The 17835-nt window shown below is 37.4% G+C and overlaps 1 protein-coding gene across 5 annotated transcripts in view; it reads right to left on the reverse strand.

Annotated features, from left to right (window-relative positions):
• Positions 1 to 17835, reverse strand: part of il1rapl2 (interleukin 1 receptor accessory protein-like 2) — a 251713-nt gene that overhangs the window by 202863 nt on the left and 31015 nt on the right. For 4 of the 5 annotated variants that reach the window (XR_013285029.1, XM_077532518.1, XM_077532516.1 and 1 more), the window contains exons 1-2: positions 4742 to 5153; positions 3614 to 3725 (exon numbers count right to left, since the gene is read on the reverse strand). Coding sequence is in view for 4 of the 5 variants with exons in the window: in XM_077532518.1 (XP_077388644.1) it covers positions 3614 to 3704 (91 nt within the window). In the remaining variant the exon portion in view is untranslated. Of the gene's footprint in view, positions 1 to 3613; positions 3726 to 4741; positions 5154 to 17835 lie in introns of those variants that run through there. The other variant, XM_077532517.1, reaches the window with a different exon arrangement.

Here is a 17835-nt window from a genome sequence, read left to right on the forward strand (position 1 = left end):
GCTAGAGCATACAGAAGGCTTTGATGCAGCCTCTCAACTACAAAGAACGGTTGCAGAAATGGTAGTTATTACACAAACGGCCAGCAGGTGGCAGCAGAGCAAAGGAGATCAACCAGGGCCATCTAGAAAAAAAGCTAAATAACTTTTAAATAGATTTGTGAAAATTTATGAAACTTAGCTCTCTTCTAATGCTAATTGCTGCAAAACGGAAACAGATAGAAATATACTTTTTTTTTTCCTGATGAAAGAAAAGACTTTCTTTTGATGGGTTCCATGTTTTTATAGCAATTGAACACAATATTCTGTGGGCCTTGCAAAATCAGTCAAAATCCAGTAAAACAGCCGGGAGCGAACGAGATTGCGAAATGTGAAAATGGCGGCGAGTGAATGAGTTAAGTCCCCGCCAAGGGCTCTGCTGAGATCCGACATCATTGTAGAGGAAACAAGGGCGAAAAGATCATTTTTTTCAAACTAGGATATTAAACTAAGGGTAAATGAAAGTCTGTCAAAAACTTCAACGGTGTATGTCTTGAGGGGTTTCTCCATATGTGCCTCGTTGGCTGAGAAACATTTCAGAACAGCTTTAGGAGAACTAGACTTAGTGCAATTTCTGGAGAAATTGCGTGGGAATGCTGAAAGCTGAATGCTAATAGCTAAAAAGCATGTGGAATGCTTGCAGAATGCTTGAAAGATAAATTATGTCAAAATTACTAATTCATTGTGGTTGAATCATAAACGTATAAAATGTGAACTGTAAGCCTCAACATTAATGCATTTTAGGGTTGCGTCATGAACGACCGATTCGTTCAAAAAGAACGAATCTTTTCAGTGAACGTGAGTCAACGGGTCGCTTCTTGAAGTAATTCGTTCTTTTCTCAGTTCATTTGAGAGCAGCCGCGCTCATATGCCGTCAGTCAAAGGACCAATCAGCAGCGAGCATCAGACGTGGGCAGGATTTTACTCCACATACAAGCCTCGCTATTGGTGGTCAGGAACGAGTCGCTGAGGAAGCTTCACGTTCGCGAAGACATGAACGGGTCAGTGAGTGAACGTGTTGCCATTTCCGGTTCAGGAACGATTCAGTGAATGAGCGTGTTGCCATTTCCGGCTCGCGAACGAGTCAGTGAATGAGCGTGTTGCCATTTCCGGTTCAGGAACGATTCAGTGAATGAGAGTGTTGCCATTTCCGGTTCCCGAACGAGTCAGTGAGTGAACGTGTTGCCATTTCCGGCTCGCGAACGAGTCAGTGAGTGAACGTGTTGCCATTTCCGGTTCGCGAACGATTCAGTGAATGAGCGTGTTGCCATTTCCGGTTCGCAAACGAGTCAGTGAGTGAACGTGTTGCCATTTCCGGTTCGCAAACGAGTCAGTGAGTGAACGTGTTGCCATTTCCGGTTCGCAAACGAGTCAGTGAGTGAACGTGTTGTCATTTCCGGTTCGCAAACGAGTCAGTGAGTGAACGTGTTGCCATTTCCGGTTCAGGAACGATTCAGTGAATGAGCGCGTTGCCATTTCCGGCTCGCGAACGAGTCAGTGAGTGAACATGCTAGCTCCATTCTCGCTCGCGCACGATTCATTAAGTGAACGTACTGCCATACTAGTTAAGTGGAGTGTTAATGATTCGGTGAACGAATCTTTTGAACGGTTCTTTTAAATGAACTGATTCAATTGACCTAAAAGAACTGTAATGTCGATCACTATTTAATGAGATGCAACATAAGTGCTGACATAGAAGTCACCTTAATAAAGACACTAATACTCGTGATACTGTCAGAGACGTATTTGCACTTTAATTGTAGGCCTACATGAAATACTTTTTGGTCGAGTTGTAAAACCCAACGAAGATTTCGGTCAATGTCAAAGTAGCTTTTTAAGCTTTACCATAAACGTTTGCAATTCTTGAGATGAGCCAAATTAATTCTACTGTGCACGTGTGTGTTCTGTGTGATTGTGGAGCACTCTGTTTAACAAGCACAATTGTTTGAAAGGATTACATTACAGGCGAATCAATTTTAACTAGATTGATTTAATTGCACGGCCAGCATTTCTAAAATTATTGAATCATTTCCTTTTTTTTTTTGTACTTTCATCCTTTTCAGAGGCTCAGCAGGGGTGCACAATTGTAATCCAGCTATAATTATACCGTAAAGCATTCCGCCAGTCAACTATACCAGCAGTAAGTAGGAGAGTAAAAAAACCAAAACAACAAATTGAAATTCATGCTCTGTCACACGTCAACTCTCCACATCATTTTGTGTGGCCTGAAAAGCTTGCTTCAATTTCTTGTTGACTTCTGTTCAAAAGTGGGCATGAAAATGATAGTAACCAAATGCAATTGCATTTGATCGGGCAACACGGGATAAAAGAAGTGTAACTTTACAGCTTCTCGCTGGAAGACACCATGTCTAGCCTTATATTAAAAAAAATAAAAAATAAAAAGACATTTTCCAGCAGCATTCAAGCAGCAAGATAAAGCTTAAGTAACAAACACACTTTATAGAATAATAATTCACGGACTATTTAACATGTTACCGTCGCATCTGCATTGCTCTTTTCCTCAAAACAAGACACATCGTTGAATAATATTTAAGGTGTTGAGGTTTCATTTTAAATGTTATTACATTTGTTCCTGGTTAGGAGAACATTATTTTATTCCCTTACTGTACCAAACTCATGTATTAGGGCCGGGCAATAAATCGAATTAATTCGATACATCGTCATTTTAAAAAATCGAATCGTTGAAAATTTGCTAAATCGTGAAATCGAATTTTGGCTTCTGGATGATTACAAGCTGTTGTTCTTATGTTCTGTTCCATCCAAATGCTTTTATGTGATGTAAATTTGCCTTAAAACTGATCTAGAATCAGTAAACATTACTGGTGTCTGAACATTTTGCACAGGAATTTTTTTTGAATAAATGAAACCTTTAAGTAAACGTTTGTTGGATTTATTAGGTTAAAATCGATTAAAATCGATTAAAATCGATTAAAATCGTAATCGTCCTGAATGACTGCAAAAAAAAAAAATAATAAAAAAAATAAAAATAAAAATAAAAATAAAAAATCGAGATTTGCCCTATCATGTATATATCAAATTGTGATTTCTTTGATGTACAGTTACACCTCTTAATCATAACCAGCACCCTGAAGATGTGTCCCGTGATCCAAACACATTTGACATCCCTACGAATGCATTCAAACAGGACTGGTCATAGCATCATTAATATTATCAGCAGGGAAAAAAAAAAAAAATTATCAATCCTCAATACGGATATCATCAACAACACCTGGGCAAAAGATGGCGGTTGAAGAAGGCTTTAAGCTTTGATAGAGTGAGCAAGATCCGGGTCGGAAAAAAAAAAGAAAAAAAAAGTGGAAATTGTTCAAAAACGTCAGATTCCAACAACAATATCAGAGAGTGGGGGAAGCGAGCATATTACAGAAATGGACATAACCAGAGTGACCAGAAATAGGATGAAAATAGAAGAGAAAAATAAGAAGGATGACATCACGTCAGCTTGCATTAATAGAATAAAGTGAAACAAAAACACCTGAGCCAAAAGATATTTACAGAAGATTCGAGACCAACAACCAATAGAAAGCCTCCATCCTACCAGAGTTCCTCTTGGAGATGTACTTGACATCATCGCTGGCTCCTGAGGCGACGAGGGCAACGATGAGGAGGAGAAAGAGTGAAGTCTTCATCTCGCTTCTCTCCACTGGGACCTTCACAACAAAGATCGAAATCTTGTTACATATGACGCAACATGCATCCAAAAAATCATTCAACGCGTCAACCAACCACAACAAAACAAGAAATTAACGTTACAAAAATGCCAACAGTTCAAATGTAGACAGGGTTGCACTTCCGACCATGGCCACCAGGCACATCCCACTATATATATATATATATATATATATATATATATATATTTGATTTGAAAAATGTTTTATTCAGTATTGCAGTATGAATGCCCGACCTGATTATATTCAAGTAAACATTGTTTGAACCATTAAATAGAAGCAAGGAGCAAATAAAAACAGAAGCTTGTGTTTATAAAGGTTTAATTCCAGGGTGTCCAAACTACGGCCCGGGGGCCGTTTGCGGCCCGCCGTCTATTTTTTTAGTGGCCCGCGACATATGCTAAAAATGGCATTTGACTCAGATCAAATAAAATAAAATGAAAAATGTTTGGAAATGGTCAAAGTAAGAAGGGAGGGTGTCATACAACACAGGTGCTATTAAAGGTTATTTTACTTTACTAAAACTAACAACAACAAAAAAGCTAAAATTCAAAAAAAACAATTTCGTTAACAAAATAAAATAAAAACGAAGATGCTTTTTTAGAAAAGAAAATTAACTCAAACTACTTTTTGTCTTTACAAAACTAACTAAAATAAAAAAAATAAAAAATAAAAATAATAAGAATAAATTTAAAAAAAAACGCCAAACCTAAATCATTCACTGCAGCCTTCAGTCAAACATTATTAAGAAATTATTTATTATTTATTTAATTATTAAGAAATTAAGACTCAATTTCCAAGCAATATTGGTATAATGTGGACCCAATGCCTAAAAACAAATTTTAAAAAAATTCACTTGCGAATGTGCAAGACCTCGTGGCATTATGGCTAAATATGCTACGTTTGTAGCATTTATCCGACAGGTACGTTCAAATATTTATTCATGTGTATGTTTGAACACATTTGTGAGTACGTGAGCATATTTTGAACGTACTCACCAGTCAAAGATGTTTACTCCACAATTCTGTACGTTTCCTTACATCTCTTATTCAAGTCTTGTCAACAACTGATTGGGTTTTCATCTTCACCTGTTCTTGGCACACCCCTTCCTTTTCTCCACCAATCAGATCCCTCAAAGACACTCGCGTCTTGTCCAGGTGTGCCTCGTCTCGTCAATTTGTATTTAGTCTTTTTGTCAGCTCATTCAGGAGTTTTTTTCATTTTTTTTTTTCTTGATGATGGCAAATAGGCACACTCAATCTCAAAAATGATTTAAAAAGGCAAACAAGGCGCATGGAAAAATCTAAATAGAAAATTAACAAAGCAGCAAACACAGATAAGGAAACAAAACAATTACCACGACAGGTAACAATGATAAAATAAAATGAGAAACATGTCTTGCTGCAACAACGAGCTGATGCAGACTGAAAGAAAGCAAGGAATTAAATACAAACAAATTGACCAAACAACAAGGCACACCTGGACAAGATGTGTGGGTGTGGCTAGAGGAAGACGATTGTTACGCTGCATTCGAGGATGGTTGGAATTCGGAAATATCCGAGTTAAAACTTCCCAGTTCCGACCTCAAAGCATTCGAGGTGAAAGTAAACAACCAAAATGGCGGATAGTGATAAATTGTTTGTTTTATTTTGGTCCTCAAAACGTAACTTTTTGCAATTTTGCTTCATTTATTGATTTAATCTTATTCCATAAGCATTCCATACAGTTTAGTAGTTTACCGTATAATTTCAAGCAGGGATATAGCGGCAATACTGTCGCGTACGTTGCGTTACATGAAGTTATGGTATAAGCTGTCTAGTTTTCTACTCGAGTAAATTGTGTTTTGCCATTCAGAGTGACGTCACGTTGTAGTGCGCCGGTGAAGTCGGGGTCCTTGTTTTTTTTCTGACTTCGCGAGTGGAATTTCCGAGTTCAAGGGGGCGTTCCCGGACGCACTTTCTGGTTTGAACCGACATCCGACCATCCTCGAATGCAGCATTGGACACAAGAAACAGGGCGGAGATGAAAATCAAATGAGTTGACATGACGTAACCAATAGGGCTGGGAATCTTTGACTGATTTTTGGGTGTGCGATTTTCGATTCTCGATTCATACAATTTTCGATTCAAAATGATTTGATTGAAAAATGATTTCTGCTTCAAGTTACAGATATGCACAACATTGTCATGATCTACCCCAGTCTGCTTTGCAAGACAAAATGACAAATAGAGACATTAAAGTGTCTTTTTTTGTTTTTTTTGTTTAAACTTTTATTAATTTTGTATTCTAAGTGCCTTTTTCCACAAAAACAGCATGTGGGATACAACTGCCTTTTGACCTTCTTCTTCATTTCTAATTTAAATAAAATTGATTTTTGGATATTAACTCATTTGCTCCTAATAACGTGTAAATATGTTTTTTTTAAATGTAAGTGTCCCAAAGACGTATTTATACGTTTTTTTTGTTTTTTGTTTTTATGGTAGAGCATACAGAAGGCTTTGATGCAGCCTCTCAACTGCAAAGAACGGTTGCAGAAATGGTAGTTATTACACAAACGGCCAGCAGGTGGCAGCAGAGCAAAGGAGATCAACCAGGGCCATGTAGAAAAAAAGCTGAATTACTTTTAAATAGATTTGTGAAAATTTATTAAACTTAGCTCTCTTTTAATGCAAATTGCTGCAAAACGGAAACAGATAGAATCATACTTTGGTTTTTTTTCCTGATGAAAGAAGAGACTTTAATCTTTCTTTTGGTAGGTTCCATGCTTTTATAGCAATTGAACACAATATTCTGTGGGCCTTGCAAAATCAGTCAAAATCCAGTAAAACAGAGCGAACGGGATTGCGAAATGTGAAAACGGCTGGGAGTGAATAAGTTAATATCGATTGGATTCATAAATGAGAATCTCGATTCTTTTATGAATTAATTTTTTTGGCACACCCCTAGTAACCAAGACTACAACAAAACGAAATATTAAAAAAAACGACAAAAGCCCACAAATCATGACAGCAATACTGGTCTGAGGCTCTCAGCGGATCTGTCAGTTTCATAAATTTACTATATTAGTAAATAGTTATCCTGCAAATTAGAGAAACTCGGTCTCAAACACACGCGTGCGCGCATGCACACAGTCTTTCAACAAAACTGGAATCATGTTGATATTCTCATGCTCTCACGCATACAAGGGCACACTTCAGCAATGAAAAGAAAATGGTAGAAGACAAGACATGCTAGCAGTCATTCCGCCGCGTTTTCTCGAAATATGACAACAGGGACGCATGCTGCGGCTTCAACAGTTGAAATCACGTCACATTGTGAAGAACACTTGAGAACATTACGACGGCGCATGAGATGTTTTTGGTATGGGAGCCATAGTTGTTTACCATCAAAGACAAGTGTGAGGACTTTTAAGTAGCAAGAGAGCAATAAAGGAGAACTCCAAAGTCTAACAAGCGCCAATATTATTGGATTGCAGAATGTTACAGATCTCTGCGGGCTTTGCAAGTATTGCCTCTCATCACTTGAAGTAGAAAGAAAAATATCTCTTCAGATAAATGTCTTTTAGTAATTATATGAAACCAAGATTTGTTTGTGTGTGTGTAGTAAAGTTTTTTAATTGAAAAAAAAAAAAATCATTTGAATGGTATGTATATTTAACTCATTTACTCCCAAAAACGTGTAAATACGTTCTATTTTAAATATGACCATGCTCCCAAAGATGTAATTATACGTTTTGGCTTTGATGCAACCTCTGAACTGAAGAGAATGCTTGAAGCAATGGTAGTTATTACAAAAACGGCCAGCAGATGGCAGCAGAGTATAAGAGATCAAAAAGCTCTTTCCCCCCCCCCCACTATTTTAAACAGATTTGTGAATAATGATGAAACTTAGCCATGTTCTAATGCTAATTGATGCAAAATGGAAACAGCTAGAAATACACTTTTTTTTTTTCCTGATGAAAGAAGAGACTTTAATCTTTCTTTTGGTAGGTTCCATGTTTTTATAGCAATAGGACACAATATGCTATGGGCCTTGCAAAATCAGTCAAAATCCAGTAAAACAGTGAAAGTGTCCTGGGAGTGAATGAGTTTTAATAACACTGTGGAAAATGAGACAATTTCACTTAACTGGTCTGGAAATTGCAATTTACAACAAATATATTTGTGCAAGAGATAAACTGACAGGCAGAACAATGGAATGTTCTCCTACGAGATAAGTGAAAGCCATACATTATTAATCTCTCTGTCCACCTCTTCCAATTCATACATCAGAATAAATCAGGGCACGGCCCAGATTGGTTTTACACTGAGTAGGTAATAAATGTGTGAGTAAATAATTTCATCCATTCACAAAAAGTAAACATACTTTTTTTGGGGGTGTGAAGCAGTGAGCTTTTTCCCAATGCAAAACGTGCTTTGGCTCCATAAAGGTTTGGAAACACTGCTGCGGTGACATCATCACAGCAGCATATCACCAGTGACTAACAGAGTCCAATTAGTTCTGGCTGAGCAAAGGTCAAAGCCACGGCGGCACACAAAACAACAACAACACGGAGGCTGTGTTTGGGCTTTACACCGACGTGAGAAAAGCAAAAAAGCAAAGCATGTAGATGAAGAATAAATGACAGCATGTGTTACTGAGTGCAGTGGCGTGCAAAGAGGAGGGATGGGAGGGCGGGGCCTCGGGCATCCAAATAAGGGGGCATCCAGACGAGGGGAAATGTGCATTCAAGCAGATAGTGAAAAAAAAAAAAAGTTCACAAGTCGACGGACACAGGCTGTTGTCGGCCCGCAGCCATCTTAATTTTCCGTGTAGTATGATCAATGAAAGTATAATAGAGGCTGGTGTCAGGCCAAAACATGCTATGTTCAAATTTGTTGCTGTTGTTGTTTTTCACAAATCAATACTATTGGTCACTTCCCATGTGCATCTGTCAAAAGTGCTGAAAACATTTTGCTCCCGAGGACAAAGAGATTTCTGCCCAATGCCAGCGATTGCATCTTTATATGAGTTCAGGTATTTTGCATTATGATAAGCTGTTGCTCACCAATGCAAGAATCTTTTTTTTTTTATTTGCTGTATCCAAAATAAGATAATATTGCTTAGTGTGACAGGAAATGTAGTTAAAAATAATAATAAAAATGCACTTCACTCGATCAACTGCAGAGCAGTTGTAAACAAGTGGGCGGAGCTTACTGTGATTAACTCCCTGCAGAGTTGGTTGAACACTAAATTAATCAAGTCTGTTAAATAACGTCAACACTGACCTCCATTTGAATCAGACAATGTAAAAAAATACACTTTGGGGGTTGAAATCAACCAAAATTTAAACACAAATTTTAATTTTGAACATTATAGGCTATAATTATTATAATAATAATTTAATCAATAATGTATGAAAAAATGTAACGGATATTGTAATACCTTAGAACATTATAGGAAATTTACTACATTCATTTTCAGTTATATATATATATATATATATATATATATATATATATATATATATATATATATATATATATATATATATATATACATATATCGCCCATAATGTTCTAAAGTATTACAATATCCGTCACATTTTTTTTCATACATTATTGATGAAATTACATTACTGGGTTTTATGACCTTTTTGATGGAGTTAAAGAGCAATATTTATTACATTTTCAGGCAATTATTACATGATAGGGTTCTACTGTACAAGCCCTCGGTTGCCCTTTTATTAACACAGAATTAAGGAAATGATATATGTATTTTTTTTTTTTTAGGGCCAGAGCATTGGTACAGTGGTAGAAAAGGTTAATCTCATCATTCATAGCCATTTATCCATTTTTCTCAAATGCTGCTCAAATGCCACTATCACAATTTTACACTTCATCTATATTACGGGAAACAGTGAGTGGTTGGTTTGTACAACATTATGGTTTTTTTTTCGTTATATAAACTTAATCATGTCACTGGATGACAGTGTATGACTCATCATCGGAGCATGAGGCCATGATCCACTGAATACTGTCATCCCGTGGCTCAAATAGCACAAACGCTCCGAGCTTGTCTAATTACCGATGCGCTCTCACGCACTGCCTCTTATCCAAACATAGTGTAAAACACCTCCTTTGGCATTCCGGTTGGGACTTAAGCACCGTTTGGCCTGACTTCTCATTTTTCATTTTCAGTACTATTAAATACCGTATTTTCACGACTATAAGGCGCACCTAAAAGCCTTCCATTTTTTCAAAAGCTGACCATGCGCCTTATAATCCAGTGCGCCTTATATATGGATCAATATTGAGCCGCAACAGGTCTCGCTGTCAAGACGCTATCGGCGACCCTGCACGATCGGTGACGCGCATGCGCAGAAGATCCCGCCATCTTGGATCGCTAGCTAATGCTAATACTTTAGCTCAGAGAAAATAATAAAACAGCTGTTTATTCATTTTGGGAGTGAATGGAGTTATCAGAAAAGCTGGTTTGTAATCTATTAATAAAGTTTGACTGACCTATCTGACTGTTTTGTTGACATTCCCTTTAGCGCAGCACCATCTAATGGATGCATAACGTAACCCCAGCCTTTACTGTAGCACCTTATATATGGAAAAAGTTAGAAAATATGTCATTCATTGAAGGTGCGCCTTATAATGCGGACAATACGGTAAATAAATGTTTTATCAAAGTGGAAGTTGAATTCGACCAATGACAGTGTCGACCTCACTGGCTGTTAACACATTCACTGCCATAGACGGCTTTAGACGTTAAAGATTCATTTTTTTCCTGCACACGCAATAAAACAATGTGCAAAAAGCTTTTTCGTTATGCATCAACTTGGTATTAAAGCAACAACAGTAAATTGCAGCGTTTACTACACAGTTAAAAAAAAAAAATCAACTTTTGTGTAGTCTCCAAGAATATTCAAAACTTGCGGACATCCAACTTTAACACATTCACTGCCATAGACGGTTTTAGACGTCAAAGATTTTTATTTTTTTTTTGTCCTGGACTGGCAGTGAATGAGTTAACTGGCTAAAGTTCGAACTTTGGTTTAGCCTAAACCATTAGCCAGTTTTGCGTGTTGAGTTACTCCGACATGAGTTGTGGCCGTTGGAGCTTGTGAAAGGACGCGTTTCTTCTTAGGTGTTTGTTTTCGTACCGTTTGCTCAATAAAGCCAATGAAAGTGCACCAGCAGCTGCGTTTCACCTTGACCACCTGCGGAGGCATTGCAAATTTGTTCTCACCAGCGGTGGTATGCTGCATTAAATTAGCTAACAATGTTTACCTTACCATAGACATGCTGTTGTGCAAGTCAATTCTCTTTTGCAAAAAAAAAAAAGAAAGAAAGATCCCAAACTTTGGACATTCTCTTTTACAAACTCTTCCTGGCTCCTGCTTTGTTGACATGAGTCGGAACAGTCACATGACCTGACTATAGTCCTGAATACAGTGAAAATTACACGACATAAAAATCACCCAGGAAGAGCTCAATTGGGTGAATGCCACGGAAGAGGCGGGACTTCCGACTTCCGTGATTTTGCACTTGTCCGGACGAGAAAGTTTCTCATGTTTGACACCCCTGGTTTAAAGGTTTAAAGCACTGCAACAAAGTTGCTAATTGGCGTTAGCACTTTCTTTCAGTGTTTGTTTGGCTGTTTGAAATAAACAAGGTTTCATCTTGTTTAGCTTGACAGCAAAGGCATCAATTAAAACGTTTGAGGCTTATTTTGATGAATTAATGTTCACTATTTGCCAAATTTCTAAGTTGAGTTCAGCTCTTGTTTCGAAAAACTTGCAATTCGCAAATCTTCAAATGCCACTATAATTCGATCAATAGAACGATTGTAAAAGCACTCAAAGCTGCATCGGAAAGGTCGAAAGTTCACTAGTTAATTACAACGTGTCGATTTATAACAACTGGTTTGATTTTGAGTCAGACACTTAAGCAAACTTGTGTGAATCCGCGCACACACACACATGCAAGCCCAGATAGCAAAGCTATTCTGGTCTCCAATAGACCAATGCTAAGCCATTAGGGTGCATCAGCCACACATCCAATATTAAAGAGCGCCTGGAGCGCTTTTCTGTCACACTATCTTTTCTCTCCCAAACTGCATGAGTCATGCTGCTTTGGTTACAGAGGCAGTCTGTGTTTTACATGGAAGCATAAGCCGCCTTGTCATCATTATGAAAAATGTGATATCTGTCCTTTTAATCTCCCTCATCAGGATGCGTAATTAGTTTGAATCTGGATTTATGCGCTCTACTCCATTTAGCCTGGATATAAATTGTGCATTACATTGAGGCAGGGCGATGTCTAATATCTAAGTACTTCCCTTTTGCTCTCTTGACGCACGCTTCGGTGTATTCGTGCGCGCGCCACGATTTCGGCACTCGGAGATTTTGGTTTCATGTTTTCGACATCGTCGCTGTTGTGCACTGTTCGAGTCTCATATTTGACAATGTAACAGCTTAGTTTAGGTCTTTGGGAAAACACTGGACATGCCATATTTCATATAGAAAGGCGGCGTGGATCAGTGGTATGGTGTTCGTGCTAAAATGTACTTTATATACCGTATTTTTCGGATTATACGTCGCTCAGGATTATAAATCGCACCAGCCAAAAAATGCATCATTAAGAAGGAAAAAACATATTTGCGTACAAACGCACGCACACTATCGCACACATCCACGTAAAAAAAAAATAATATAAATAAAAAAATTAATAAAAGAGCAATGATGATAAGACGTTGAATCGGTAAGACTACGGAATGAACAATTCTGAGCTCTCAAAAACAAAAACAAAACAAAAAAAAAGATATATAAGTCGCACTGGAGTATAAGACAAATTTTTTAGGAAAATTTATTTGATAAAATCCAACACCAAAAACATACACGTCATCTTGAGAGGCAATTTAAAATAAAAATAAAAGAGACAACAACAGGCTGAATAAGCGGACGGTATACTAACGTTACATGACTGACATGCCTGCTAATGTCAGTAACGACGTAACATATGAAGGGCGGAGCCAAAGGCTGGCGTTTTATTGACATCAGCTTCTGAGGTCTTAACAGCAACTCCCCACTCAAGCTAGAAGCTAACAGGCTAACTCCCCTTTTCCGCAGAACAAAACCTTCCCACCCGGAACTCTCCCTTCCCTTCGTCCCGACGTTCCGTGGGTGAATTATGTTCCCATCACTACAAGTTATTCATATAACTCTCGCATGAAGAACATGCTAACAGGTTTACCAAACTATCAGTTTCACTCCAAATCACTAAATCCAATGAAATCTTCATCCTCGGTGTCACTTTTCAACAACTCCCCCAACACGGGAGGTAGACGATGCAATGTTGAACTTATCAACACAGGCCGAGAGCGCCCTCTTGCGGTTTAGTGTGAAAATAACATGTGAAATGATATAATAATGTGTTAATAATTTCACACATAAGTCGCACCAGAGTATAAGTTGCACCCCCAACCAAACTATGAAAAAAACTGCGACTTATATTCCGAAAAATACGGTAATTGCCATACTGTTCAGACAATAGGTCAAATCTACAAAGTAAAAAAAAAAAAAAAAGGCAAAAGTAACAAAACAAATTCACATACAGTAAGTTATAGTACAACAACAATGTGGAAATATCTAAACTATAAATATGCAAAGGCAACAGGCGTGCTAATGGAATACATTTTAGCTGATAATACCCAAACATGAAAATGCAACACGACAAGGCATAAAAGCTGTGACCATCCCATTTGCAAACCCTAATTCCAAAGACACGCCGCATACTTTAAGACCTGTCCAATTATGCACACCTCCTCCAGTCAGAGTATGTTGATTTCAACCAACAAGTGACTACGGGACATTTGCGTGTTGATCAGTCGGTAGATTGGTTCGAGTTGTACCATGAAGCCGCAAGATATCAGTCAAGCTTTTATTCCTCAAGGTTAAAATTGAAATCTCTTGGATGCATAAAATACTGAGCCAAAGTCGACACAATTTGATTTGCTGTTTTAGCAAGGCCATGCTGACTTAATCATACGTGAATGTCACCCACGAGGGCACATACAGTAGGTGTGTTTGTTTTATTTAACGGGCTACTTCCTGCTTTATGGAGGATTCAAGTGGAAGCCAACCTGAAACATTTCTTGACAAAATATACATTTACACAAATATTACATTTGTGGAATTTGAGTTATGAAGCAAAATCCAGCCATTTTTATCCATCTGAGGGGGGGGCCATTTTGCCACTTGCCGTCGACTGAAAATGACATCACAGTCGCTCACGGCTCAGGCAACGACCAATCACATCGCACCTGTTTTCTGAAGCTGAGCTGTGATTGGCTGTTACCTGAGACCATCTTCAGTCGACACCAAGTGGCAAAATGGCCGCCTCCTGAGATGGATTTGAAAATTGTTTTTGTGAGTGTGTGTATATGATTGAGATAAGTATTATGGTATATGTCTAGGAAATTCATGTATATATGTTATTGGCAAATGCACGCATAACCAGCTTTATACATTTTATTTAAAAAAATAGTAAATTAGTATTGTATTAATAATGAAATAAGTTTAAATATATAAAGTAAAAGGGGTAGGACTAGATACGTTTTTAACTTCTTCCTACTCCCTTTTGAACATGTAAACTGATTGATTGATGATTTTATTGGGGTTTTCTTTTCTTTTAATTTTTCATTTTGATTTTTTAAATTTTAATTTCTTTTCTGAAAATTTTAATTTCTTTTCTGTTTTTCTGTTGTTTGCTTGTTATATAAATAAATTAAAAATAATCATAAAAAAATTATAAGAAATATAATAACAAAAATAAAAATAAATTAAATCAAATCAACAGCTGGATTTTGCTGCTTAACTCATATTCCACTAACACAATAATATCAACCAGAATACCTTATTATTATTATTGTTGTTTAAAAAAAAAAAAAATGGGTTGGCTTTTCCTCTATAAATCAGATTTGTTTTCATAACTTACCATAACTTGCTTTGAGAACGTATGTTTGATAATGACCAAAAATGGACTTCCTGGACACCAAAATTGCCGCCGGTCTTTCTCTTTGCAATGCAAAGCGTGTTTATGCTTGGCGCCGACGAAGTCAAATGCGAGCCAAGGACATATTTCACACATCATCACCCCGTGCACAGTGGGAACGTTTGGCACCAAACTGTCATCTTTATGCCAATTTCCAACCCCGCCATCATCATTAGACCAAATCGTGTTTCCAATATCTGCGGTTCAACATCCCAACTGAGCTTATTAGCATTCGCTTACCAAACCCCCCAAAAAAGACCACAGGTGGTTATGATCTTATTCACTGACTTGAATATTCGACCCCTGCGCGCGAAGCTGACCTTTTGACCGCCACTGTCGAGATGAGTTTATCCGTCTACCGAGTGAGTCTTACAACTCTCGCCGACATCCCTCATCAAGCTGACACACTGCGCCCCGGAGACTGCAATTGCTTACGACTCAGATATCTGCACAATTCAAGACATTAGCACACAAATGCGACTTGTATTTCTGAGAGGCGCCAAGAATTGTTTATGACACCAAAGGATCACACGCACGCGCGCACACGCAAACGCAAGCGCGCGCCGCATCCACAGAACAGCTGGTAAAAACAGACTGTGGAAGAGGAAAGAGAGGCAACGAGCGGTTTAGCTCATTTGCCATGTGGTTGTTTTGGGTGATTCCACAGACAAAAAAACTTGTGTAAAGCTGCAAGACAAATGAGTGCATCTTTAAGAGACACATTTCAACGGTTAAGATGATAAGAGTCGATTGGTCCGCATGTGCATTGTGCACTGAAGCATTTATTTATTGCGTAACATGAAAAAAATAACACTAGCACAGGATTCATTGATAAATGTAATTTTTTTGTTTTCAAAATAACAAAAAATATCCATGAATGTATGCTATGTTACGTTTATTGACCTTTTATGTTGGACCCCTTCAAAAAAAAGAAAAAAAAAAAAAGAGAAAAAAAAGATCCAAAATAAATTTAAAAATTTTTTTATTTGAATGAATGCTCAATTTTAACCATCTTATTTATTACATTTACAAAAAAACACACACACACACAAGAACTAATAATATTGCTAAATGTAATTTTTTAGTTTTCAAAATAACAAAAAAACATCCATGAATGTATGCTGTGTTACGTTTATTGACCTTTTATGTTGGACCCCTTCAAAAAAAAAATAATAATAATAATAATAATAATTCTATGAATAATCTCAAGGGCTAGATCCAAAATAAATAAATAAATAACATTTTATTTGAATGAATGCTCAATTTTAACCACCTTATTTACTGTATTTACAAAAATAATAATAATAATAATTAGACACAAAAAATAATAATATTGCTAAAACTCAAAATTAACCCACATTGTCATTTATGCCAGACTTATTAAAACACGTGCTGGAAGAAAACATTGACTGCACTGATGTAGATTGCCTGACATAAGAAATAAATGGATTAATTTGTTGCTGCATTGAAGATAAGTTTACTTTTGTCTAGCAGGCTGTCGTGGCTCTTCTGCACCAGCTCCAAGTTGGGTGTCAAACTTGAGGCTTTAGGGCCAGATCTGGCCAGCCACACCAATTTTTTTTTTTTTTTTTTTTTTTTTTTGTGGCCCACTATAGCAAATAAAGTGTTTCTGCTTCATGTTTCTCGACAAATGAATTTGTTCTCTTAATTTTGATGTAAAGTAATCAAAACATGGTCGCCATATCACAACAAATAAGTTCGAAACGGCGTAGCGTTAGCAACGCTGTAACCTGTCCTAACCAAAAAATGGGTTTTGCCCACTCTTATGCAGAGTTCGACAGCTTGTCGCACTACGGACGTGAAAATCGAGCCCTGAAATGTTTATAATACTGAACAAAAGTCTCTGGCCAAAGGGACACTAAATAATAAATCAGTGTAAATATTTACAAATTTGGTGCTCTGTGGAAGCTGAGCATGGGTTGCACGGGGATTTCAAAAGGAGGTCTTTTAGTCTTTCACAGCAGGAAGACGAGGCAACATGACACTGACAAACACATCAACATTTATGGATGCATGCACACACAGAAGTACACAGCGTGAGGTGCGCGTGCTAATGAATGCAGTACCACCTGTTCAGTAAATGATCTAATTGCTCTCAGCAGATTCCCATTTCCTCACTTTTTACACGGTTCCAGCGCCATTTAACAGGTAAAGAGAGGCTGCTGCCGTGAGCCATCCTTACCCTCACACCTTCGCTAATTCAACGTTTAACAGCATCTACTTTGCGATGAGAGCGCCAGTTGCTTTCATGTCACCTGAACGCTAAGATGGTTCCAAGGATGAGGGGGGGGGGTAGCTTTTAAAAGGGAAATCAAAGAGGATGGGGGATGATGCTGGGGCAAAGATTAAGGGGAGACGAGCATGTGTAAGTGTGCAGTGCAGGGGAAAAAATTCAATTGAAAGATCAAGCTTTGATTTATTGCACAAGTTAATACATTATTTATTGTTTGCACCAGAGTGATTATACTGAATATCCCACAATACAGTATCTATCTATCTATCTATCTATCTATCTATAGTGCTATCTATCTATCTTGCTAGCTAGCTAGCTTTCTACCTATCTATATAGCTATCTATCTATCTTGCTAGCTAGCTAGCTTTCTATCTATCTATATTGCTATCTATCTATCTTGCTAGCTAGCTAGCTTTCTATCTATCTATCTATCTTGCTAGCTAGCTAGCTTTCTATCTATCTATCTATATTGCTATCTATCTATCTATCTATCTATCTATATTGCTATCTATCTATCTTGCTAGCTAGCTAGCTTTCTATCTATCTATCTATCTTGCTAGCTAGCTAGCTTTCTATCTATCTATCTATATTGCTATCTATCTATCTATCTATCTATCTATATTGCTATCTATCTATCTTGCTAGCTAGCTAGCTTTCTATCTATCTATCTATCTTGCTAGCTAGCTAGCTTTCTATCTATCTATCTATCTAGCTATCTATCTTGCTAGATAGATAGCTTTCTATCTATCTATCTATCTTGCTAGCTAGCTAGCTTTCTATCTATCTATCTATCTAG

This window comes from Festucalex cinctus, chromosome 9 (assembly GCF_051991245.1).
Source record: "Festucalex cinctus isolate MCC-2025b chromosome 9, RoL_Fcin_1.0, whole genome shotgun sequence".
NCBI lineage: Eukaryota > Metazoa > Chordata > Actinopteri > Syngnathiformes > Syngnathidae > Festucalex > Festucalex cinctus.